This window comes from Peromyscus leucopus, chromosome 1 (genome assembly GCF_004664715.2).
Source record: "Peromyscus leucopus breed LL Stock chromosome 1, UCI_PerLeu_2.1, whole genome shotgun sequence".
Taxonomy (NCBI): Eukaryota; Metazoa; Chordata; class Mammalia; order Rodentia; family Cricetidae; genus Peromyscus; species Peromyscus leucopus.
This window is the reverse complement of record NC_051063.1, coordinates 52,225,863-52,252,578: the sequence shown is the minus strand read 5'-3', so window position 1 is coordinate 52,252,578 and position 26,716 is coordinate 52,225,863. Positions and strand designations below refer to the sequence as shown.

Below are 26,716 nucleotides of genomic sequence, written 5' to 3'. Positions count from 1 at the left end.
CTACCCCACTCCCACCTCCTGAGAATGGAGGGTGAGGATGGGGAGGAAGTAGAAGGCCGGCTTCAGACATTCCCAGGCAGCCCAGCCCCTCACCACACTGAGGCCTCTAGGCAAGCATCCTTTCTCTCCACTCCATCCCTTTTAATCTAGAGAACTACAAGCCATGATTCCCAACAGTTGTACTAGAGATAAGTAAACCTATCTCTGATGTGCAGAGGACTCTGCACAGAGAAAGCCTGTTCCCTGTCCCAGAGCAAGATAAGTCTCAGTCTCTCTCTCTCTCTCTCTCTCTCTCTCTCTCTCTCTCTCTCTCTCTCTCTCTCTCTCTCTCTCTCTCTCCTTCCCTCCTTCCTTCCCTTCCACTCACCCCCTTCCGACAGGGAGGGTCCCATTCTTCCATTCTTCCGGCCCACTCCCTGCCGTGGTCCACAAATCTCCAGCCGCTCATGGAACCCTTCTCTGGCCCAAGCTGTGCTCCTGGACCGCACAGGCCACTCAGGAGTTTACAAACAAAGCGAGTGTGGCGTGTGCAGCTAGTGGAGAGAAAAAGAGTTCTTCCTGGTTCCTACACCCTCTTCCTTCCCTCCTTTTTCCAAGCGAAGAAGTGGAAAATTAGGGCCCAACACAAACCAGATGGAGTAGCAAGAGAGAAGAGGGCCCCAGAACACAGCCCCACTGTCGTACCTCAGGGAAAAGAAAGACATAGCTGAGGTCTGAGGTTCAGTCCCGCTGGTCTGCCCAGAGGTTCATAAACGTTTAAAGAAACAAACGGGAAGAACCACACACAAATAAACACATTTTTTTTAAAAAAAAAAAACGAACACTTTCCAATAACGATGCACACAAAACGCTCGCCGTTAGGAATTCCGAGATTCCAGGCCCTGGGATCCACAGCCACCAGCCTGTCTGGTTCCCCGGCCTCGCTGCGAGTTTCCGAGAGAGAGCGCAGCCCCAGCCGGGGCCCGGCCCCTTCCCGGTCCCACCCCGCATCCGGAACAGCTGGAGTCGGGCGGTGCTGCACTCAAGCCCTGTGCCCAGCTGGGCGGGGCGGACAGCAGGGCCCCGGCCCTGGCTGGGGCAAACAGCAGCGGGGAAGCCCGGAACCCGCCCGGGTAACCCCGACCCCCGGCCGAGTTTCCGTCAGACGCCGGTCATCAGATGTGCGGTGGCCCTAGCTGGCCCCGAGACCCGCGGCGGGAGGAAAGAGTGTGCGAGATTGCAGGAGGTAGGGCGCCCGCCTCAGGCTCAGGCCAGGGTGGAGGCGTGCTGAACCGCCAACTCCTCCCTCCGCCTCGCGGGGTGGGGAAGACTGAGCTCTCCAATTGTTCCCCTCCCCCAACCCTCAGGATCCCCACCTCTGTCCCGAGTCGCCCACCCAGGGCTGGGAAGCCAGCTCTGACCTCCTAGGGGCCAGCCCCCGGGAGTCTTCAGCTTCTCTTTTCTCCAGCTCACGGCCCAGGACTGGGGTTGGGGGACAAGAGAGTCTTGGAATAGGGGTGCTCTTGAAAGAGGGGTGCTGGGCTCTTGACTTGGGATCATCAAAGTCCACGTTGGGCAGCAGCGGGGGCCGCCCGGGCTCCAGTTCTTACCTGGCCAGTGCGGCAGCCGAGTCACTCTGCTCCTGGGGCTCCCGGTACCCCTCTCTAGCTCCACCGCCGCGGCGGCTGGCAGAGCCTGAGACCTCCGGGCTGGTCCTGCCATCGCGGCCAGGCCGGCGAGAGACCGGTGTCCCCGGAGCGCGGCTCTCAGTTTGGGGTGGGGGCGGTGGCTTTTTAGTCACCCCAGGTTCGGGAGCGATAAAGGCTCCTCTAATGTAATTTACAAACATCTCGGGCCGAGTACGGCGGAGAGCCGGGACTGACAGGCGCATTAGGCAGGCTAATTCCAGCCGGCTCCTCCTACCCCCGGCCCGCTAATTAATGAGCTTCCCAACTTAGAGCCGCCTGCATTGGACAGACAGAGAGTGAAAGAGAGGGGTGAGGGAGAGGTAGAGAAGGAGAGGGACGGGGGGAGCAGAGTGGAGTGAAGAGAGGGAGGGAGGGAGAGAGAGAGAGAGGACAGGGGAGAGAGAACAGAGAGAAAGAAGAGAGGAGGAAGACGGGAGAGCGAAGAGAGAAAGAGAAGTGCCGCTGCAGATAATTGATTACTCCTCGATCAAGGCTAACTTGTTAGCAATAGTCAATTGCCCCGTCTCTCCGCCTCCCCTCGCAGTCCGGGATCGGCGCCCTCGCCTCGGCTCTTCCTACTGCCGCCGCCAGGACCCGGGGCCAGGAGCCGCCGCGGCGGCGGAGCCACCTGACACCTTTAAATAGCACCGGGGCTGGCGAAACTGGAGCCCGGTGCGGCTCTTCCCGGCTCCGGCCCGGGCTTGCTGGAAACCCCGGCGGCGGCGGCGGCGGCGGCGGCGCCCGTGTCAGCGCTCTCCTCCCGGGGCCCCGCGCCGCTCCGCCTGCCTGGGTCGCCGCGCTAATCGGCCCGTGGCCGGTCCGCGCCCTGCCGGCGCGGCCTCCCGCCCGCCTCTCGCCTTCCTCTCGCACCGTCCGGCGCCCGAGCTGCCCGCGGGCTGGGTCCCCGCGGCCCGAGCCGCCCCGGCCGGGCCCCCAAGCGAGGCCGAGATGACTTCCAAGGAGGACGGCAAGGCGGCGCCGGGGGAGGAGCGCCGGCGCAGCCCTCTGGACCACCTGCCGCCGCCCGCCAACTCCAACAAGCCCCTGACGCCGTTCAGCATCGAGGACATCCTCAACAAGCCGTCGGTGCGGAGAAGTTACTCGCTGTGTGGGGCGGCGCACCTGCTGGCCGCCGCCGACAAGCACGCGCCGGGCGGCTTGCCCCTGGCGGGCCGCGCTCTGCTCTCGCAGACCTCGCCGCTGTGCGCCTTGGAGGAGCTCGCCAGCAAGACCTTTAAGGGGCTGGAGGTCAGCGTCCTGCAGGCAGCCGAAGGTAGGCACAGCCTAGGTTTGCCCTGCGCCCGCTCGCCCACACTCAGTGTCCTGTACTTCGTACCACCGCCCCCCTGCCCTCTTGCCCACGCCGGCAATCAGGTCCCTCCAGTCCTAGCTTCTGTCGCTGAGACGGGAGTGGAGATAGGTGGGACAGGACCCAGGGACCTCTGAGTCCTGAGTCGGGGTGATCTGAGAGAGGTGGGGAACCCAAGCTCTCCCCCAAAGTCTGACGGGTTTCTTGGAGTTTCCATCGGCTTGGATGCTCTTTACTCCTGGAGTGGGGCAGAGAGAGAATCTTTTCCTGGAAACTTCTGGGTAGGATGGAGTCAGGCCACTGGAAAGGGGTTAAAAAAAAAAAAATCTGTTCACAACACATTTGGGGAGTCTCTGGCTTTTTTGTACTCTGTGAGACTTTAGGTCTTTCAGACCAACTCTTAGGGAGCAGAGACCAAAACAATTATTCCTAGCGACTTCCAGGAGACCAAAGACAGGAGGTTTCCCATGGCCCAGCTTGCTCTGGTATAGAGATTAGACTCAACAGCGAGATGGGCCTGGGTCTGGTGGAGAGTTATGGGATAGAGTCTGGGTGGGGTCTTCACTCTCTCGTTGCGAGTGTACACTGTCATTTCTTTTCAGGCCGCGATGGGATGACCATCTTTGGGCAGCGGCAGACGCCCAAGAAACGGCGAAAATCACGCACGGCCTTCACCAACCACCAGATATACGAGCTGGAGAAACGCTTTCTGTACCAGAAGTACCTGTCCCCGGCAGATCGCGACCAAATTGCGCAGCAGCTGGGCCTCACCAACGCACAGGTCATCACCTGGTTCCAGAATCGGCGCGCCAAGCTCAAGCGGGATCTGGAGGAGATGAAGGCCGACGTGGAGTCCGCCAAGAAACTGGGCCCCAGCGGGCAGATGGACATCGTGGCACTGGCCGAACTGGAGCAGAACTCGGAGGCTTCGGGCGGCGGTGGCGGCGGCGGCGGCTGCGGCAGGGCCAAGTCTAGGCCCAGTTCTCCCGCGCTGCCCCCAGGCGCCCCGCAAGCCCCGGGCGGTGGGCCCTTGCAGCTCTCGCCGGCCTCTCCGCTCACGGACCAGCGGGCCAGCAGCCAGGACTGCTCAGAGGACGAGGAAGACGAAGAGATCGACGTGGACGACTGAGCGGCGCCCTGGACCTTCTGCCTCCCGGGCCCCCAGCGCCCGCATGCCCGCCGCCCCCCGGACCGGACCGCGAAGGGGAGCTGGGACCTCCTCTGCATCTCCTGCCTCCACCCTTGTCCCGGGGCCCCGACTTGGCTCCTGACAGCCGCCTCTTCCCTCTCGAAGCAATAAATCCGGGCCGGCCGGCGGGGCCGGCCGCCACAAGCGGCCTCCGCCGCCCCGGAAGCGCTCGCCGCCCGCCGTGCAATTCTGTATGGCTTCTGTATAAATATTTAAGCCTATATAAGGGGTTCCTCCCACCGCAGCCTGATCTTTTTCTTTATTTTATTTTACTATTATTATTTTTTTTTAATCTCAGAGATTTCGATGTTTTCAAAGCCCGGGTGCTACCGGGTCGGCTGACGGTGAGGCGGACTGAGAGCGGCGAACACTAACTCCTGCAATCTAGAAGCTGTTTTCATTTTTCTCTGCATGTGGCGAATGCACCGGTTCGCTCACTCCCTCGGCCTATTACAGTTGACTTTTGATTTCTTTCTGCCTTTTTTTTTCCCCTGCGTGAGAAGGGGGTGGGGGGACAGCCCGACCTTGACTTGCAAGTTTCAAAATCGATCTCTTCTTTCCCCAGCAAGAGAAGTCTGTTTTCGATGGCGTGTCTGCCTCCCGATGTCCGCTATTTTTAAAATTTCTCCAAACCTTCTTGCATTTTCTCGGACTGACTGCTGGAGTCTGGCTTTTAGGGAAAAAGCAAGGGGACATCTGACCAATCATCGAAAACAGAACCCAAAGCCCTAGAATTATTTTTTACTCTTTTTAGATTTTTTTTTTTTTTGCATGTGACAGAGACCGAAAGAAGGGCGACCCAAAGGCTCACCCTCACCTCCTCTGCAGCTCTGGTTCTGTCTGTCAGTCTCTCTCTCCCGTCTCAACTTGGCCATAGGAGGGTGGCCCGGTGCGGGTGGGTCCCGGATGCCCCTTCCCAGCTCCTACCCCTCCCTCTCTTTCTCCGACTGTACCCAAGGCCTCTTTCTCCGATAAATAAAAGTCTTTGCCATTTTACTAGAACGGGCCGCGACCGCAATTGCGAGAACCGGCCGCATTTACCCAAAGCTGCCGACCGAAGGTTAAGATTGTCCCTGATGCCCCTTGTGGGCCCCGCCTGCCTTGGAGATTTGGGGGAAAGTTTCCGGGCAGGCTTAGGGTGAGGGACCACGAGGAAGCAGTGGGAGGAAGTGCCTTTTGCCCAGGCCCTTAAGCACGCAGCAGCTGCTGAATGGACTGAGAAGCCTGCTTCGTCGGGTCGGGGTAAAAAGCTAGGCTTGCCGAAAGTGACAGAAAACTCGTTTGTACACGGGAGGCGCCAAGGTGAGGCAAGGCTTGCCCTGCGGTTTTGGGTTCCATCGCTGACCGTCGCAGTCTACCTGTGCTTCCTCGACACCTGCTAGACACGGGCGGGCGCACGGGCAGGTGTCACTCAGTGGAAAATCAGGGTGGAGCCTGGAGCCTCCCGAGTTTGGGTCGTGCCCTGAGGGCTTCAGCCTGGTTTGGGAGTCGGGGAAGGAGAGTAAGGCTGAAGACAACTAGGGCATGCTGAATGGCACTTGTGGGCTTTCGAGAATGCAAGCCCAAGGCGTGTCTGGGGGTTGTAGTACATTTCGAGTAACATTCCCAAATGCTGGCCCAGAACTCGGCTAGCAGCAAAACCATAGGTGTCTCCGGGACTTCCTGGTTTCCCAGCGGCTTTGGGCGGCTAGGGTGGGGGCTCCGGCCACTTTCACTTTCCTAAACTGAGGGGAGAGGGTCTCTCTGGGCTTTTGTTGTCGCGGGGCTGGCGAGTGGCCGCAGTCACTCGAGTTGGGTCCCGCCTCCAGGCCGCTGGGCTCCCTTTCTCCGAAAAATTGATGTGAGAACGGCGCATCTGGTCTCGGGCAGGCGCTGGGGCCCCGGGGCCTGAGTCAGGAACGTGCGTGTCCAAGGAGGAAGCTACGAGGCAGCCAGGAGCGGGGAAAGGCGCTTAGAAAGACACCCAGAGCCGAGCGAGGGTGTGAGCGGCGGCAGAGAGGCAGGGTGCAGAGAGGACCATTTACAGACACCGAGAAAGCGGCAGAGAGACGGAGACAAGGAGGAAAGGGAATGGGAAGATGCGGAGAGAAGAGGCGACAGGGACCAGAGAAGGCCAGAGGCGGCCGGGCAGCCGTGCGGCCGTGCGGCCCGTTCCTCCCGGGCGACATAAATCGCCCTCTCTTAGGATGGATGGGTCTGTAATTCGGAGCGCGGACCATGAAGGCCGGGACGAATGGGCCCGGGCGGCCGCTGACAGGCGACAATAGCCGGGCCCAGCCCCCCGCGGCTCCCGGTGCGGGCACGGCCGCGGCCCTCCGCAGCCCAGAGCGCGCCAGCGCTGGCGACCATATGGTTTTTGAATTTTCTTCACAATTTGTAGACAATTTGATGGATTAGGTCCCCGCGCGCGCCTCCCCGGCACAAAGGCGGCGCAGGGACCGCGGCGCGGCGGTCACCCGGGCATCTGCGCCCGCCGCGCGCTCCCCCCCCCGCCCGGCCCCCACCCCGCGCCCGGAGCCCCCGGGCCGCCGCCCAACACGCCCATGAATCCCAATGAAGCGGCCCTGGCACCTCCGGCCGCTCGGCGCTTCCAGGCCCTGGGTTGGGCCCTGCTGGGTCCCTTCGGGCTGGGGGCAGCGGCCCCAGGGCTGAGCCCACCCGAGCTGCGGCGCCCGCGGGGCGCGCAGCTAAGCAGGCGCATCGGGGCTGAGGAGAAACGGGGCCATTTATCCGCCCGTCTAGTTAAAGCGGGTTATTTGTTTGCTTCTCTGGCCTCCTCCCCTCCCCTCCCCCTCCCTCCCTCCCCCTCCCTTTCTCTTCTGCCTTTTATTCTTTTGTCTCTAAATGGATTTAATGAGCCTGAAAAACATGACAATTGAATATAACCAAGAAATAAAAAATAACGAGGGAGGAAGGAAGGAGGAGAAGAAAGAAGGGAAGACGGAAGGAGAAGGATTAATAAAATAAAGGGGGGGGAATCGATTCAGCAGATATTTATTGTGTGCAGGTGTCTAGGGAAATTGAAACGACGTAGATCTGGTCGCTGCCCTCAAGAAGCTCCCAATCTAATCTGCCGGGCCCGGAAGCACCCGTGAATGTTAGGAAATCGTCGGCGACCATGAGAGAAGTGCTGCTTGCAAAATGCTGAGACCCGACTTCGGGCTCAAGGGTGGGGATGGCTTCTTGGAGGAGGAGGCATAAGACTCAGGCCCGGAGAGACAGAAGCAATTCGTTGTGTCTGTGGGCGAGAAAGGAAATCGAGTTGAAGACAAGAGTGACCGTCTAGAGGGGAGGGAAGGAGAGAGGTGTACCCGACCCCAGGCTGAGCCCCAGCTGGTGAGCACCGGTCACCCAGGAGCTCTGCGCACCATCATTTTGGGAGAGTGTCAGAGACACTCCGCAGTCTCCTCGGCTCTGCTGAACTCGGTGCTTCTGCCCTGCTGCCGCTGGGCTTCTGAAGAGCGCCAGGGTGAGGTTACCCAGGCCTGACTCCAGCACCACAGGTTGGGGCTCACCTCCAAGCTGGGTCAAGCACAAGGCAGGCGAAAGCGCTAACTGTGGGTGAGGGGCTAAGGGGCTTCAATCCAGGGAGGCCAGGACTCTAACCGGTCATCTTCTTAGCTAGCTCATGCCCAGCACGCGGTCCAGGGGAGCTCAAACGGCCTGGGCCACCACCCAGGTCTTGCCTCTGGGACCTATGACGCAAGAGGGCCTTGAACTCCAGGTGACACCCTAGAGGTTCTCATGGGGTGCCTGTCTCTCGGGTGAGGTTGTGTGCTGTTAGCACGCTCAAGGAGTGGGCTCTGTGCTAACTGGCCGTGGACCTTGCCTATCTGTTTCTTGTTCGTGTCTGAATGTGACATGGGTCGTGTGCAGGGCTGTGGAATCCACACCCATTCTGGGTGAAGTTCCTTAAGGCTCGGCTCTTCGCCCAGAGTTCCCACACTGCTTGGGACCAATGCAGATTTGTTTGCTTGGGAATCCGGGCCCTGTGCGGACCCACTTTCGGTTCCTGGTTGACCAAGGGAGGAGATTAGGCTTTGTCTCTCCCTTCTCGGTTGCGTCCCGGGCCTTGGCGAAGCTTGTTGAGTCCCGGGACACGACTGCTTCCGTGGACTGGAGCCCCCTCCGAGCGCGGACAGGTCGAGCTGTGCGGCTGGAGCATGCCTCCACTGCGCCTGTGGTTCCGCCTTCCTTGGCGCGGTGGCCTAGCGGTCGGCGTCGGGTGAGGCCGGCAGGCGCAGTTCCTTATTTTACGAGGTGTCGGGCCAGTGTCAGACGCAGCTCCGATAAGTAATACTCCAGTCTGAGGGACCAGAACGTGGTAATTAATCCCAAAGACTTAAGTGTATTTTAGTTCAGGAGAAAAAAAATCACTAATTCAATCGTCCGGAAAATTGAAGTTTGATGCATGAGTCCCCCCTGAAAGGGACGGGCTGGGGCCGCACGTCTCCCCTCCGCCCCTGCCGGTTGCCGCGGGGACCCCCCTCCTCACCACCCTTTTGAGCCAACGGGTCCAGGAAAGTTCACTCATCCAGCCCTGCTGGCTCTCAGACTCCAGAACCCAGGGACACCCAGGCATTCCCCACCCCCAACAAACACTCCCCCTTTTTTGGGGACCCAGGAAACATTTTGTGATGGAAGCACACATTTGCTCCCCAAACATGTGCGTTTAGAAGGGGACACAGGGGCATGTGAGGAGAGCAGCCAGATAAGAGGCCAGTGTAGGTGAGATCAGGGATGTGAGGCCCGAGGGGAAGGGGACAGGGGACCTGAGTGGGCTCCAGTGAGGAGGGCCAGCTGCTAGTGTACAATAGTGAATCCCACGGGGGTTCTAGGGGGTGTGAGCTGGTGGGTAAAGCTGGCTAAGCTAGGCCGTGGTGTGACTGGGGTGCAGGGAAAGAGGTGCATCTCCAGAAGGTTCCTGTGCAGGTATGGTGGCCTGGCCTACGAGCCTGGCCCCCAGGGTGTAACCATAGACCCAGTCTTCCAGGCTCTTAGGACTGAAGTGAGGCTCCTGGGCTTTGTTCCCTGTAGGGGTGGGAGGCTAAATCCTGGACGTAGGAGCTCCCATCTTCAGTTTCTCTGGGGGCCACATCTTTGCCTTCCCAGGCTCTTACCTGCTGTGTGCTACCCATTCTTTCTCTTCCCACAGTTGCCAGTCCTGAGAGATACTTGGTGCTGGTGTGTGTGTGTGTGTGTGTGTGTGTGTGTGTGTGTGTGTGTGTGTTGCACCGAGACCAACAAGGGTGCATTTCTGAGTGTGTCATCGAAAGTGTGCACCTAGAAACTGAACACGTGCAGCTGATGGATGGCAGCGTGGCATGTGCAGCTGGGGGGTGACTGGGGGTCTACCTCCACGGCCTGTGCAACCAATCATCACAAACGAGTGTACGAAACTGTGTGTGACGGAACCGGTGCTCGGGAGAGAAAAAGAGGAAAGCGACCCCTGGGGTGGGGATGACCCGTGGCTGAGCACCACGAGGGTGTGCACAAAGCTGGTGTGAGCACACAGCCAGGACAAAGCGTTGGTGTGAAACTGAAGGACACACGACAGAGTCCCAGCTCTAAACCGTGAGGCCGGCATGGCTCAGGCAGGTAGATGGACATGGACAAGACAAGAGGGAAGGCTGGAGGTACCTCGCTGAAGAAAGCAGTAGCTCACAGGAGGTGAGCAGCCGAGGTCTACTCTGAGGGCAGCTTAGGCCACCGAGGAACACTCTCCTTTGCTTCTTTGAGGACAGGTTGAGGAGGGACTGGTGTCCCTCTCTGCTCTCCCTGAATGGCTTCCTTATTTTACCTCCTTCCACTCAACTTGACTACTAGGCTGAACCTCAGTCCCGGAAGTATAGCTCGGGCCCGTGTTCCCTCCAATTCACCTGCTCCCTGAGGGGCTCAGCTCTGCCCAAACTGGGAAGACCACACATGGCAACTGTATACATATATATGTTGAGGGTGCAAAGCCGTCAGCAGGGCTAGATGTAAACGAGTTGCATTCGTTTTGGAATCTGGTGTATGCATGATGTGTGCCATGTAGGCATGGCTGTGCGTTTTGTAGACATACCAGCATAGACAGGGTGTCCTATAGAGAGCTAGATGTTTCTAGTTGTTTGTGAGTTCAGTGGGTCCTTCAGGAAAAGAAAACTGGTTCCATGTTGGTGCTCTGGATTTCAAACAGAGTGACCGGTGAAAATACTGTCAACATTCTGGTCTGCAGAAGGGAGCCCACCAAGGCTGTGGCGGTAACTGGGTGATGGGGCCAGGAGGCTTGGGGTTGGGGCTCAGTCCTCCGTCCTGGGGTGGGGGAAGATCCATTGTCTCTCTATGTGTAAAGGGGTCCATGATAAGTTGTAGCTGCCCCTGGGTGTGGATGGGACATCTGAGTGCAGGCATAGAGGTATCCCCTGACTGTCTGCTCCCTGACCCCTCCAGCAGCCAGGGGTCTGTTTCAGGAGTGTTGGGCCCAGGGCTCTGTAGAGGGAAGACGAGAGTCCCTTCTGCCAAGCAATGGGGGCCTTTCTCTCCTCTTCCATGTCCCTGCCCAGTGTGGAGGATCAGCTCAGGAGCTATGTGGAACACCTGCTTGAGGGTGTTCAAGGTTAAATGTCTGGGTCTTTACAAGTCATCTCCACTCGACTTCTGTGAGGGAACCTTTGTATCTGGCTTCCTGACTCTCACGTGTTTATGTAGATTGGGCCAAGCAGTCCCACAGTCAAGACAGAGCACCCCCATACAGGCACACTGTCTCAAGACAGAGCACCCCCATACAGGCACACTGTCTCAAGACAGAGCACCCCCATACAGGCACACTGTCGCTCACATCCCAGAAACAATGAAGACACACATAAAGCAAGAACACAGTAATACAGACACACAGGATTCTGAACACAACGTGCCACTGAATATGACACAGCACATCCATCCAAATTCAGACAGCCAATAGTATACGCAAAAATTAAACACACAGGGAGCTTGTGGTATATGCCTATAATTCCAGCACTCACTTAGAAGGCAGAGGCAGAAGAATGGCCACAAGTTTGAAGCCAGTTTGTGGTTCAATAGTGAATTTCAGGCCAGCTAGAGCTACATAGCAAGATATTGTCTCAAAAAAAGAAAGAAAAAAAAAGGAAGAAAAGGGAAAAATACTTAAACAGATGAACCTTTGCAGTTAACATGCAACATCACCACTATTCAGCCTTCTATACACAACACAAGCAAGGTGAGAGCTCAGGCCATAGTCACCGGAAGCACAGGAGGCCGGCTTCCTGATGCTCTAGCAGGCACAGGAGCAGAGGGGGCTGGCTGAGTGACTTTGGTGGAAATGCCGCCAGTGTTCTGGTGTGCTGAAGGGAGCCGACAGCATCTAGGGCTTCCGTCACACAACAGGGTGATGGAGCAGGGAGGCTTCTGTCTGGGGGAGCTCCCAGTCCTTGGCCCAGGAAAAAAACCAAATCCCCGACCACCCTAGAAACGCAATCAAAGCCGCCTGCCGCCCACCCGCCCTCCACAATGGCTGTGGCTGGAGTCGTTATCATTTTTGTTAACTTTTTATCGACTGTTTGCTAGATGGCGTGTCAGTAAAGTGTATGATTTGAGATGAAAAATTAGGCAGATTAACCTGAGGGGAGAGCCTGATTGATTACTAAATAGGATCAATTTGAAAGTTTTAGTCCTGGCGTTTCTGCAGAGCCTCTTAATACTTCAAACTTCAATTTTACGGGCGATTGAACTAAGCATGTTTCTGACAAAATTGATATATGTATTAATTTGCTTTAACTGGTGATTAATTACTCTCCACTGAAAGAATTATATGGAGCTGTTTGCCTGCGATTTGCATATTAATCAAATTCTAGTTGATAATTCTGCCAGTGGGGGGGTCAGGGCTGGGCATGGGGCACAGGGTGTGAAGGGGCGTTTGTGTGAGTGCCGGTGTGTGTGCCGGTGTATGCGGGGGCTCCCCACCCCCTCCTTCGCTCGCTCCCTGCTTAGCTGCCAGTTTAGTGCATTAAAACCAAAGATGCAGAACGAGTCTGCCCGGCTATTTGGCGGGAGCAGAAATTGCCTGTCCGGTTTTATGATCTGCTCAGCCTGAGCAGCCGGGTCCTTAATGTCCCCTGTCAAAGTGTCCTCGATTTAAAGGGAAAACGCCCCCCGCTCTAGTGCCACACCAGCCTGACAAGGGACAAGGCAGGGAGGAACACCCCCTTAAACACCCCCCCAAAAGGACCATGATTTCCAGGTGGCACCCTAGCCCCAGGGACCCTGGGAAAATAAGCGACGTCCTTGGAGCAGTAGACCTCATGGAACATTTCAGTCACAGAGGCCCCCCACATCACTCATCTATCCAAGGCACATGCAGGCACAGCAGAGTCCCAGAAACACTGCCAGACACTGTCACTTGAACTCGTGGGCAGGAAGGCACTCTCTTAGACATAGGCAGGCACAGCTACCCAGTCACATTCTTACTCATTTAGAGCCCCGCTCTCAGGCCTGTCTGTAGACACACTCAGCTACTCACATGCACACCCCAACGCACAGAACCACACACAGGATGGGAGCACACATAGACATCCAAGTCACGTCCACACAGCCTCGAAGGCACACGTGGTCACACACATTCAGACACGCACATTTTCAGATCCACACGGAGGCTGCCTCCATACATGAACTAAGGCATAGAGTCCCCCCCCCATGTGCTAGCTTCTCACCAGACATATTTAGGACAATCACCCACACACTCCTGGGCACACACAGTCCCAACGCCCCCTCCTGGTCCCTTCCCTGGTCCTGACTCTTTAAGCGAAAGGGGGCGGTGCCATCAAATCAACTTTTCCCATCTCCAGATTCAAAGGGTAGGAGTGTAATTAAAACCAGATAATTAATGAGACAATATTCCTCCAGCTACATCTTTAATGAACAAACCCCTCCAGGGCAGCCTCTTCTTCTAGGCTCATTAAAGAGAAGAAAGTTGGGCGGTTTGCGGACTTCCCAGTGCGTTAATAACGAACCCGGGGTGGGTGGGTGCCTCGGAGTGCGGGATTCGTCCTTAGCCCTTCCTTCTATCACCACTGTGTCCCCTTACAGGACCCACCCTCATCCCCCTCCTCCTCCACCAGCAGACTCCGGCATCTCCTGTTGCCCACAAGGGCTTCCGTAGCCTCTTTTCAGTGGCCCAGGCCGGGCCTGATCTTTCTATGCATGCAGCCTCTCATGCTAAGGCAACACATAGTTGTACACTAGGACTCGGCTGGCCCTCCTCAACAGAGTGTGTCTTCCGGCGACTCCCACCCCCACCCCCCACGGCGCGCCTGCGCTAGCTCAGAGTGTTTCAGGTGGTCTGGCTGGAAAAGGCCGGCTCATTGTGAAAGGGAAACGGAGGCCCAGGACTAGGTGTCCTAAGTGGCCTAGATCGGCAATTGAACTAACGTCCTGGGACCTTGTGGGCTGGAGGGAAACTGGGGTAGCGGAGAGGTGCGGGTAGAGCGGTTTCCCGTGCACACCCTGTGCTCTCGGAAGAACACACACTAGCAACAGCATAGATGTGAACGGGCTCTCACGCTCCCGTGCACTTAGAGATGCCCACTCGTTCGTGCATACACATGCATCGCCACAATGCCGGCCTGTGGTCCAGGCAGGGACCGGGAGAGCCTAGCCTGGGACCTTCCTTCTTGGTCTGAGGTCGCTCTAACGTCACTGGTCTCCTGAGTGGGAGCCTTTTGCTCCTTGGCCCTGCCAGCCCGCCCTGGAGCGACCGAAAGACTAGAGAGACTGAAAGCCTGCCGTGTGCTAGGCGAGCGGGGCTCAGAGTCAACCAGGGCGGCGGCTGTAGCTCTGGCGGCAGAGCCTGCGTTCGCCTGCGCCGGCTTTTAGGGATGAGTTATGTGGCAATGAGCGAAGTAAATCTGCATGCGCAAAAGATGCTAATTACTCTTAATAGCCTACCCAGACGCCCCGAGACTGGAAACCCAGAAACGTAAATCTGCTCCCGATAAATATTTTTAATTGTGAAATTTCCTGGAAAGAAGGCTTTGGGTGCGCGGGCCGAAGCATTCGGCTTTGGAGGGAGGCACTCAGCCCCCTTTCCAGCAGCCCGGTCTGGAGTCAGGGCTCCGCGCGGGGGCGTCGGGGGCGGGCCGAGCGACCCGAGTTTGGCTGGCCGGCGCTGGGTAAAGTTAGTGATGTATCGCATTAATTACCAGTGTGAGCTGCAAATGGTTCGAGGCCCAGGGAAAATTAATGGGAATCCAAATTCTAATTATGTAGCTGTTGTTAAAGAGTTTAACTAGATAGTCACGGGAAAAATTGGATTATACATAGAAATATGCAGCCAGCGCGCAGGCTCCGGGGAGCAGTCTGGGGGACTCACAACCAGGCGGCCCCTACACTGCCCTCGAGGACACTCCTCCTCTGTCGGGAAGGAAGAGATCAGCCCCCACCCCCACCCTCGCCCTAGCGTATAAATAAAGATCTCTGGTGGTCCTATGGCAGCGGTAGGGCGAGTCTCAGGCTGGGACAAGAGGCTGAAGGTCGCTGAGATGCGCGCTTGGTGACAGAGCTGGTGTGCAGGTTGGGGCCTCCTGAGTCCCTTGTTCTAGGTAAGCGTTTGTGCCCATGTTCTAGAAGGTAGATTAGCTGATTAGCCTGTATATGTCTTCTTCTTCTTCTTCTTCTTCTTCTTCTTCTTCTTCTTCTTCTTCTTCTTCTTCTTCTTCTTCTTCCTTCCTTCTTCTCCTCCTCCTCCTCCTCCTCCTCCTCCTCCTCCTCCTCCTCCTCCTCCTTTTTCAATTCAGGGTTTCTCTGTGTAGCCCTGGCTGTCCTGAAATTTACTCTGTAGACCAGACTGGCCTTGAACTCAAGGATCTGCCTGCTTCTGCCTCCCAAGTGCTGGGTTTAAAGGCGTTTGCTACCACTTTTTTTTTTTTTTTTTTTTTTAAGACAGAGTCTTTAAAGACTGTGTAGCCCTTGCTGTCCTCGAACTCACAGAGATATGCCTGCCTGCACTATGCCAGGGCTGGGCTCTGGGCCACCTCGCCTGGCATACCCTATACTTCTAATAGACGCATAATTACATCTGGATGCTGTGGGTTTTTATTTTTTCCACTGTCAGTTTAAGGAAAATGCCACCCGAAAGAAGCCCAATTACACTCGAAACCTCGTCATTCACTTTATTAAGGACCCTGGATATGTTTCCATTTTCGCAGGAAATGAGGTCTGATCAAGCAGCACTAATATCTCCGGCCTCCAGGGAGGGGGTGGGGACTTTCCAGGGTGGGCTCGGTTCCTCCGGAGGCCTTGGAGGCAGATAGCACCAAGCTGCAAGGCGGATAGGACACCTTGGGGAGACAGATACCCAACTGTCTTTGGGTATCACTTCTTTCCCTTTTGACTCCTTGCTCCCAGGGCCACCTTCTGGGCAGAGGCTGCCCCCCCCACCCCCAGCTCGTGCAGCTGGTCTTGTGGGTAGCAGGTTCGAGGATGGAAGGACCTCTCAGTCCCAAGAAACCCAGACTTTGACAGATTCTCTTTCCAGGAACCTGACAACTCTGAGTTCAGGGGATTGCTGCTAAGGTCCCTAGCTCAGGGCGCAGGGCATGGGCCACCAGGGAAGCACCTTGCCAGCCTCCCAGGCCCCTTAGTCTAATTTCTGTCTCCACAAGAATTCGCCCAGTACCTGCCACTCTGTTTCTGGAGGAGAAGCGATGGGTTCCCATCTCCCTAAGGAGCTCCTGTCACTTAAACCTGTGAGGCCAGCAGCTTTTAGAGAGGACCTAGATGGACCAATGTGGTTAACGCTTGCCCTGCCAGCCCCGAGGCTACTTTGTCTGGTGGTCTTCCTGCCTTCAGTGCGACTGAAATTAGAGTGAGAAGGAGCGGGAAGGGATGGGGAACCCTTTGGTCAAGCCTCAGAAGATGGGAAAGGCTGAGGGAGGTCACACAAGTTAGAAGGCAGAGTCTCTCCAATTACAGGAATCCAGGACTGACCCTGGAAAGGCAAATGGCCAGCTCCTGCAGATGCCTTGGGAGGGACTAGACATTTAGGGTCCAGTCTTCATCCTGAGAACAGTTCTTCTTTGCTTGGAATAGATTCTTGCTTGGGATGGGGAAACGCTGAGGCTATCCAACGGAGGTGCAAAGAAGGGGACCCAGTGGCTGGGAGAGTCCCACCTTCCGCTAGAAGCAGGGGTGGGACGGGCGATCCCAGAGCTGGGGCTGTCACAGACCCATCGGCAGAAAGCAGATGGATGTGCGCATTTCAGACAGAGAGGCCGAAGAATTCTTTCGCCAGGGCCCTTAGGATGGAATTCATAAATTCTGAGAGGCAGGTGGTCTGACGACAGACTGAGACCAAGGCTCCCCTATTCAAGTCCCGGGCTAAGTCTGGGCCCCTCATCTCTAGCCGTAAGCATCTGCATGCCTCGAGCCCCCTTTCACCACTTCAGTGAAAGTCTCTGGTGAACAAAGGCTGCTTCCTAGTCCTCGATGTACCCGGGCGGCCCATCCGTTTTGGTGAGCAGTGTTCTCGGACCCTGGCTCATGTCCCTCTCCGGTTTCAAAGTCGCTCCAGCCCGCCCCTTTAAAAACCCGCGCTTCTCCATGACGCAGGCTTTGAGTGCCACCTAGCGGCAATTGTGGCGACACTCAGCAGCAAGCGCCTTCTACCTACTCCTTTCCGGTACCTGATCTGGAACCTCAAAGCCCATGCAATCTCGGCCCCAAGCTCAAATCAAAAGCCCTTATTTGAGCATCTGTCGCTGCCTCTTCCTAGCACTTTAAGAAGCACTGCAGCAAGGAATAACTAGACATCCCTGCGGGCCCTCGTTTGGAACCCGCAGGTGTGGGAAACTCACTCTCAGGATCGGGTGTTGGATAGAGCTAGGGGTCCACCCAATAGCTCTGCTTGTGTAAACAAAACCCCAAAACAACAACAAAGGCTAGGTCCTTCTTGGACGGTGGGAAAAGACAACTCCCTCGTGTGGTTGAGCTCCCAAAGGGAAAGTTCCTAGTCCTTAACCATCCCTACTCTTACCTAGACTCGCTCCTTCCGCAGTCATCCCCACTCTGGTAACAAAGACCCTCTGACTCCCTAAATCCGGATCCTGGCGCTCACCTTTGCCTTGGAAAGATTAGGCAAGAGCTCCCTCTGCTGGTCATGACGTGGCACTACAAGGCTGTGAATTTCCAGATCTGCGGTCTTAGACCTCTAATTTTACAGAAAGGCTTCCTGGACTTCATGAGTTTGAACAGGAAAGCAATGGCTCAGAGTTCGGCACCAATTCTGCATCCATCATATCTCTTTCCCCCTCCTACTGCTGGCCCAACTGTCCCCTAACTGACAATGTGCCAGCAAGGTTGGAAAGGTTAGGAATTTCTTCCCATGCAACATAATGTACACAGTGAATACACAGATTTTTTTTTGTCAATTATATGTGTATGTATGTATGTATGTATATATTCAGTAACCTTATACCACACCCCACACATACTGGCCCAGAGTGCCACTATCTACTGACACTTCCTCAGCGTTCCTGCACAGCTACACTCTCCACCCTTGAGATCTGCCCTCACTGCAGGCCTGGGCATTAGGAGATGCAAGGGCTCCAGGGTGGGCGGGATGTCTGGGGCGGGTATCGGATGAAGCAGTCCATTAAGGTCACTCTGGGTCTATATCCTTTTCTTAGGGCCTGTCCTTATTGAAGAGGGATGGAAGACAGTATGTGCATGGGTGTGACAGGAGGGGTACCGGCATTCCAAGTTCCTCTGTGACCTCAGATCTGTGACAGCCTTTCATGAGGGTTGATGGTCCATGTCTGTGTGTAGGTCCCAGAGCTCTGGACCAGTTCACTTTGGTCCCCTTCGCTTTGTTCAGAGCCAAGTCCTACAAGGTGATGATCAGAATACATCATTGTATTGGGCCTTTTGTGTTCTCAGCCAGCAGAGTAAGAATCCCGAGCCTCAGGCCTTGGGCAGGGAAAGCAGTGAGGGGATCCTCTGTCCTCTTCCATGGTTTCCAACTCCCTCTTGGGACCTTCAGTGCAGTTCTATGGTAGAGACCTCCTGGTGTCTTTGGGGTCAGTCCACTAGAGCCAGGACACACCTTGCCCCTGTCCCGTCCCCCACCGTGGAGACCAGCACACAGCAGAACAGGCACAGTGGTGTGCTAAGCTGAGCTGCAGAAAATTTGGATTCCAGGACCCAACTCCAAAGCTATGGAAAGAGATCACTGGGAACCACACTGAGAAATGTCATTGATGTGGAGATGGGTTCCTTCCTTACCCATTTCCCAATTCTATTTTGTTTAGTTTTGCTTTTAGCCTGGGTCTCTATGCAGTCCTGGCTGGCCTGGAACTCCAGATCCCCTTAACTCTATTTCCTCAAGGCTGGAATTATGGGCACCTATAACAACTGGCCCCTTTTCCAGTGTCTTCACCTGTGAGTCAAGGTCTCTCAGCATAGCCCTGGATGGCTGGGAACTCTATGTAGACCAGGCTGGCCTTGAACTCACAAAGGTCCACCTGCCTCTGCCTCCCTGGTCCCAGGATTAAAGACTTGGGTCACACACACATGGCCTCCTTCCCAACTTTTAGAAATTAATTTTATAAAGCATTCAATTTATTGATCTTTGGGAGGAGTTTGATAGGTTAAATATCAGGAGACTGTGCCTTCGATCTTGCAGCTTGGTCAACATTACTGGTTCCCTTTCCCGGTCCACCGAGGAGTCAGCTCTTCCTCCACAGTCTGAGAGAAGAGTTTTGAAAAGTTTGCAGCTTCCTCCTGGGTGTCTACAAAAGCTCTGTTCTTTCTGCCAACTTTTTCATCTCTCATGTTTATCTTCTCAGGATTAGTGGTAACTAGTTTCGCCTTGTTTTTAGCCTGGAAGGTTTTCTGTCTGGCTGTGTGAAACACATTCCTGGACCTCTGCCTTTTAATTCATCTTGGCCATTTTCTTGGGAAGCTCACTCAAAACTCTGTGTTCCTAGTGACACCACCCACAGACTCCCGCTTTTCCAGTTCGTATGCATACCAGTGGACTGCAGAATCCTTCCTCTCTCCCTCTTCCTCCCTACCATGGCTTACACAGGAAGAAATCCACTCTGCTGCCGGGAACCTGAGCCTGGGGTTAAGCCTGTAACTCTCTAGGTTTTCTCTCCGAGTCTCAGATTCCTTTCTTGTTCTTGCTTAGAAACAGGATCCTGCTGTGGTAGCCCAGGCTGGCCCCTAAGTCACCCGCTTCCTGCTTCAGTCTCCTTAGTCATGGGATTATAGTCCCTGTCATCGTGCTCTGTTTGAGCCTCAGTTCCTTACCTGTGAGAGAAGGACAATAATTAAAACCTCAGAAGTAGGACCAAACAAGCGCATGTCCCCGTAGGGTGCTTTACAAAAAGCACAATTCAGTGTGAGTTCTGGTTATAATTCAGGAAAATCAGTGCCACGTGCGGGGTGCTGAGAAGCCCAGGAGTGCCTCCTCTGGGCCTGAGTACTGAGTTCTGAGGACAGAGCAGGCACTCCTCAGTGAGAGGACAGGCAGGTCCGTGCCTGCATCTCTCCATGTGCGCATGTGTGGGCGTTTCAGCCCCTAGGGCACCTTTCTTCCTAGCCCACTGTGCCCACAGGAGAAAGCCACCGGATGGCTATGTGGTAAACTACTGGAATGAGAATTTAGATACCACAGAACACTGTCCTTGAGGGAAGCAGCGAAGGATTGTGTTCTCACTGGCCTGAAGTGAGTGTGTGACCTGGAATGGAGGGTTTGTGCCAACCTGATGGAGGACAGAGGCCATTGTGGTTATGGACAGGAGTTGCAAGGGCTGGTAATGTAGACTTTTTAGCTTTTTTTTCCCTCCCAGATAAGGTTTCTCTGTATAGCTCTGGCTGTCCTGAACTCACTCTGTAGACCAGGCTGGCCTTGAGCTAACAGAGATCCATCTGCCTCTGTCTCCCGAGTGCCAGAATTAAAGGCATATGCTAACACTGCCCAGCTAGAAAACCTTTCTAAGCAGCTTTTTTTTTTTTTTTTTTTTTTTTTTTTTTTTTTTTTTTTTTGTCCTGCTTGTCCATTTTGGACAACATACTGTCAGCAGTTGAGGCAAGGGCAGTTTCTTGCCCTAATGGCTAGCTTTTCCCACAAAGAAAGCAAACTCCATATGGAGTTTCTTCAATGCCCATCATCATCTTTTGAAGTAGATCAGTGATGCCAGGAGCAGATGTGTCTCGTGTCGAGAAAAGTGTAAGTTCTTAAAACATTTTAAATGTCATATTCTGAAGGTTTTTGAAGTGTTTGAAGATTGCCTATCTATCTGAAACATATCCTTTATATGACCTTGAAAACCTAACTAACATGACTGTAAGTTTTCTAATTATGGGTGACTATTAATCTGTATTTCTTTTTTTCTTTTGGTTTTTCAAGACAGGATTTCTTTGTGTAGTTTTGGTTCCTTTCCTGGATCTTGCTCTGTAGACCAGGCTGGCCTTGAACTCATAGAGATCTGCCTGGCTCTGCCTCCCAAGTTCTGGGATTGAAAGTGTGTGCCACTGCCGCCCGGCAGTCTGTATTTCTTACTTATGCTAAATAGTTTGTAACGATAACTTTCAAGGACCAGAAATTTACATTACATTGTTAAATGAGCTGCATAGGTACAATACCTTAAACAAGAGTAGAAACGCATATGCAGCATGTTCTAACAAAACCTTAAATTAGTATCAATATACAAAAATCCATACCAATGTAAAATATTTAAGACTAGTAGTTGCTAGTTAAAAAGTAGATTCCATAATCTACCCTTTTATCCTATCATTTCTATATCCCCCTTTTTTAGAATGAGATTCCTGAATCTAATCTCTTTTATTTAGCTTTTACCCTGACCATTACCAATAATAACTTGTAATCAATCCTCCCCCCTTAAATGATAATAAATATCCATAACTCGTTTTTGGGAAAGTGGGTGTCATTCTCTAGACTACTTCCTGTTGTTTGGGGTTGCTGGTAATCTTTGGGGGAAACCTTGAGAAAATCAGGATAATTGTTAGGTCTTGGCTGGAATAGTTTGTGAGGCTGGATCATCTCAGTCAGCAGCCTTGAAGCTGTTGTGGATGATGGATCACCTGGGCCATCCATTTTTATTGGTGTCTGGTCCCCTTGTTCTGAAAATACATAAACTTTTAAAGGTAACTTACATATCTGCATTAATACAACTATAGACAAGTCAGCCAAAGATGATTGTTTTGTTATGTGTTTGAGCAGGTAAAATAAACATCACATGTCTTGTAGTTCTTCTAGATTTATTTCTTTATGTCTGTAGTCAGGATTTCAGGGGGTCTTCCTTGATTAAACCTGATCATCTTTAACTTTGAACAAATCCACAGCCTTTTATTTTCTGTGGAAATAAAAGCATAATCTCTTCCCCAAAGCAATACATTTTTTTGACTTCCATCTTGAAGTCAAGACATTTTAAAAGTATATAGGTTGGTTTAATCCAGCAGCATTTGTAATCAAATATCTCTTAGCAGCTATTGCTCATTTCTCAGCAGTCAAAAAATTCAAAGACCACACAATAACATACAGTATCCAGAGTCTCTGTATTTCCTATCTTTATGTGATTTATTATATTTCTTTATTATTCTATTCCTTTTAAAGACTTTATTATTTTAAATCTATATTTTTGATCTAAGACTGTATATATTCTTTCTTGTCTCTCTCTCCAGACTATGTACATTTTTTAAACACACTGTGACCCATTTAGAGGCTCTTTTCATCTCAATCTGTGCTTCCTGTGCACCTGTAACCTCTTCTGTCTACATGGGCAAATCCTAAACCCGTGATGCGGTTTAGTTCATGGTGTGCTGGTGGGGCTTGCTCTGGCAGCAGCTCAAGCCTGAAGTCAGTGGCTGGGAGACATCTCTGTGTGTGTGTGTATACTGCCACCCAAGTCAGAGACTTCAGGAACCCTCCATGTGGTGCTTGGGGTGACTGTTCAGGCAACCAGATGTCCCTGTCATTAGGTGGCATTTCACCCTTCTGGGTCTTTGTTGGAGTTAAAGATTAAATAATTAGATTTAAAGTTTTCCTTAGGATAGAAAGTAAATTAGGTACAAAATTTTAGACTCACCAAGATAAGATAGATAATTGAGTATTTTCTCTAAATTTGCCAAGTACAAATGGACTGGATATTGTAATTGTAATTCTTACTTAATAACTGCTTTGTTGTATATAGTTTTACTATGTTAAGGTTAAAAACCTTCCTTTTTAATTAGACAAAAAAGGGGAAATGCTGTGGAATAATCCTTTTGTATACTGTGAAGATTTGTCACTCAGATTGGTTTAATAATCAATCCTGATTGGCCAATAGCCAGGCAGGAAATATAGGTGGAACAATCAAACTGAGGATGCTGAGATGAAGAAGGGCAGAGTCAGGAGGGTTGCCAACAGATGCAGAGAAGCAAGATGGGCATGCCATACTGAGAAAAGGTACCAAGCCACATGGCAAAGCATAGATAAGAAATGTGGGTTACTTTAAGAGTTAGCCAGTAACAAGCCTGAACTATCAGTTGAGCATTTACAATTAATATAAGCCTCTGTATCAGTTATTTGGGAACTGGTGGGTGGGAAAGAAATGTCTGCCTACACATATCCTTGTCTTTCCTGGAACTTGCTCTGTAGACCAGGCTGGCCTTGAACTCAGAGATCCACCTGTGTCTGCCTCCTGAGTGCTGGGATTAAAGGCGTGTGCCACCTTGCTGGCTTTATCATCATCATCACCATCATCATCATCATCATCATCATCATCATCATCATCATCACCATCACCACTATTTTGCTTGCTTCTTGTTTGTTTGTTTCTTTATTTTTTCCAGACAGGGTTTCTCTCTGTAGCCTTGGCTATCCTGGAACTTGCTGTGTAGACCAGGTTGGCCTCAAACCTACAAAGTTCCACCTGCGTCACCTTCTGAATCCTGAGATTAAAGATGTGTGCAACTACACCCATTTTACAGAAGTACTGCAAAAATAGCACACATGACTCGCACACACTGCCGTCTTTTGAAGCATTTCATCACCATGACATCTTTGTCATATAGCTGTACATTGCTGTAACCGAGCTCTCCACTTGTTCTGATGTCATTAGCTTTCTCACTAGCCTCCTCCTTTTTCTGCCTCAGGTTCCTTATTAATTAATTAATTAATTATTAATAATTAATTAAGGCTGTCCAAGATAGGATTTCTCTGTGTATTCCTGGCTGTTCTGGAATTCACTCTGTAAACCAGGCTGGCCTCACAGAGATCCAACTACCTCTGTCTCCCAAGTGTTGGAATTAAAGGTGTGCACTACCACTGCCTGGCTTCAGGATTCATCTGAGGACACCATTCTTAGGGGATATTTGATCACACTATGAACCCCAAGTTTGCATTTGCATTAATTAATTAAAATTAACTTTGTGTCAGGAGACTGAGTTAGCGAGTAGTTGACAGAAGGTAATCATAGAGCATCAGAAGGCACCCGGAAGAGCTAGAGAGATGCACAGGAAGTAGCCTGGAGGGATTTGGAGTGGTGTTGCATTTTATGCTTTGGTGGAGCTGAAGGATACTTTCTTTCAGAGATACTGGCAAGGAGAGAGGGTTGCTACTCTGCCTCTCTGAGCTCGCAGGTTTTCACCCCAGTCTTTGAATCTCAAGTCTTATTTATAAATAGAACAATAGAGATTTGGTTAAAGCTACCTTTAGTGGCAGCGACAGGGTCAGTGACTGCGGAGCGGAATTCCTGCCAGGCTGTGGCCTGACTGGCCAAGTTACTGCCAGAGAAGCAGGCTGGTAATTGAGGAGACACAATTGTTGGCTGAAATAGCAATAGATTAAGGTACAGCCACTGTGCCAAGGTTAAAAAAATACACCACAGTATATTTAGTCATATACCACATGATAGTGCGGCCTTGCCTTCTTAGTCCTTCTGTGACCATTTCTGAGATTTTCTTTGTTTTTCATTCTGTTATCAGCTTGGGGAGGCAGGTCTGGGATGTTGTATTAAGCAGAGGTCTCTAGAACAGTGGTTCTCAACCTGTGGGTTGCAACCCCTTTGGGTCTAACGACCCTTTCACAGGAGTCACATGTCAGATATTTATATTATAATTCGTAACAGTAGCAAAATTAGAGTTATAAAGTAGCAATGAAAAATTTATGGTTGGGGTCACCACAACGTGAGGAACTGTATTAAAGGGTTGCAACATTAGGAAGGTTGAGAACAGCTGAGTTAGAGGATAAGAATTGACAGGATGAATGTATACTGAAAGGCATTTATTCAATTGACTCATGCCACATGGTCTGTATAGTCCCAGGTCACTGTCCACACTGGAGGCTGAGAACCTGGTTGCTGCTCAGGCAGGAGGCTTGCATGTCTCAGAATTCCTGATCTGGAATTGAGGGCTGGGGGGACTCTTGGAGAGCTGCTGGTCTTCACTTCTGACATCAGTGAAGGAGTGTAGCAGCAGCAGGGTGGATGAACCTGCCAACAACAGTGAAGGCAAGTAGGTGAGAGCGAAGCTTCTGTCTTCCACGTCATCAGTGTTGCTAGCTTGTTCTGAAACAGGGTCTCTGTGTAGCCCTGGCTGTCCTGGAACTCCCTCTGTAGACCAGGCTGGCCTCAAACTCACAGGGATCTGTCTGCCTCTGCCTCCTGAGTTCTAGGACTAGTGACATTCGTCCATTCCTGGACACATTTCTTGTTATTTGGGCTGCTGTTGGAAGGGGCCGTCCACATTTAGGATGGGTCTTCCCACTTCAGATAATTTGATCAAGAAAATCCCTCCCAGGAGTGCCTGATTTTAGTTGGTTTCCAACCCAGTTAAGTTGATAATTAAGACTGAGCATCACAGATGTTGTAGGCTAGGTTTGCAGGTAGTTTTCTCATTCGGAGTTACGAACTAGGACAAGAAGACCACAGAGATGAAGTGATCTCATCATGTCCCACCAGGGACACAGGCATCAGCGAGGGTACACACTGACATGACTCTGTAGGCACACTTTTCTGTCCCACCAACTGCTCCTCAAATAACCACACAGATAATTAATATTAATTATAAATACTCGGCCAATAGCTTAGGCTCGTTTTTTTTAGCTAGTTCTTACAACTTAAATTAACCCATTTCTCTTCATCTATTTGCCGCCCCATACCTCATCTGTGTACTTTCCATCCTGTTCACTCTGTGTCTCATGGTGTCTCCTCAGACTCCTCAGATTCCCGTGACTCCTCCCTTCTTCCAGCATCCTCACAGTTTGACTCTCCCACCTATCCTCATTCTGCCTGGCTATTGGCTAATCAGCTCTTTTATTAAACCAATCAGAAGGCACCTTGGCAAAGACACATTTTCACAGTGCACAAAAAGATTGTTCCATAATATTTCCTTTTTTTTGTCTAATTAAAATTTTTAACTTTAACACAATAAAACTATATATAATAAAACCAGTTATCAAGTAAGAATTACATTTACAATATTCAGTTCACTTGTATTTAGCAAATTCAGAGAAAATACTCCATCAGATGTCTTTTCCTGAAGAATCCAGAATTTTGTACCTAATTTACACCCTACCATGATTAGGGAAAACTATAACTATAATTACCTAGCCTTCAACCTCATCAAAGACCTGAGAAGAATATAGTATTACTTGAATAAACAGGAAAGTGCAGAGCTAGTAACTTTCAAAATTAAGAGATGACAGAACAGCTGGCTGCCTGGGCAGTCATCCAGTGTTCTTCTGTAACATTGGTCATCCAACTTTGGCCTACAAGACTAGTATTCATTCCTACAGACATTTTTGAGAAGCAGGAAATCTTATTTTGTCTTTTTTTTTTTTTTTTTTTTTTTTTTTTTTTTTGGAGCTGAGAACCGAACCCAGGACAGCCTTGTGCTTGCTAGACAAGTGCTCTACCACTGAGCCAAATCCCCAGCCCCAAGAAGCAGGAAATTTTGAAGGACTGTCCTATCTTGTCTTGGCAAAGTCTAGCAGTTACTTTTTTTTTTTTTTTTTTTTTTTTTTTTTTTTTTCATCCTACTGGTCCAGTTTGGACAGTATACTGTCAGCAATTGAGGCAAGAGCAGTTTCTTTGCCCGAATGGCTATCTTTCACCTTAAAGAAAATAAATTCCATACATAGGTTCTTTGATGCCCATCATCCATCAGCCCAAGTAGAATGGTGCTGTCAGGAACAGGTATGTCTCACTGTCATGAAAAGCCTTAGGTTATTAAACATATTAAATGCCATATTCTATAGGTCTTCAAAGTGTTTGAACACTATCCATCTACCTAAATATATCTGTGTGTGACCTTGAAAACATACCTAACATGACTATAAGCTTGACTATTATACATTACATATATATATATACATACATATATATATATATTATTTTACAATACCATTCAGTTCTACATATCACCATGTTTATTTCTTTTTAACCTACTATTCTACCTCTTCAGATACATTACATTTTTAAATGAGCTGCATAAACATAATACTTTAAATAAGAGTAGAAACATACATACGGTATAACAAAATTAACTTTAAAT

At 51.7% G+C, this 26,716-nt stretch overlaps 1 protein-coding gene across 1 annotated transcript; it reads left to right on the top strand.

Moving 5' to 3' along the window:
* Nucleotides 1-1,945: 1,945 nt before the first annotated feature.
* Lbx1 (ladybird homeobox 1) lies at nucleotides 1,946-5,149 on the top strand. Its single transcript, XM_028891184.2, has 2 exons — nucleotides 1,946-2,940; nucleotides 3,579-5,149. Exons 1-2 carry the CDS (start codon nucleotides 2,616-2,618, stop codon nucleotides 4,103-4,105), a joined length of 852 nt encoding a protein of 283 aa, XP_028747017.1. The 5' UTR covers nucleotides 1,946-2,615; the 3' UTR covers nucleotides 4,106-5,149.
* Nucleotides 5,150-26,716: the final 21,567 nt, after the last annotated feature.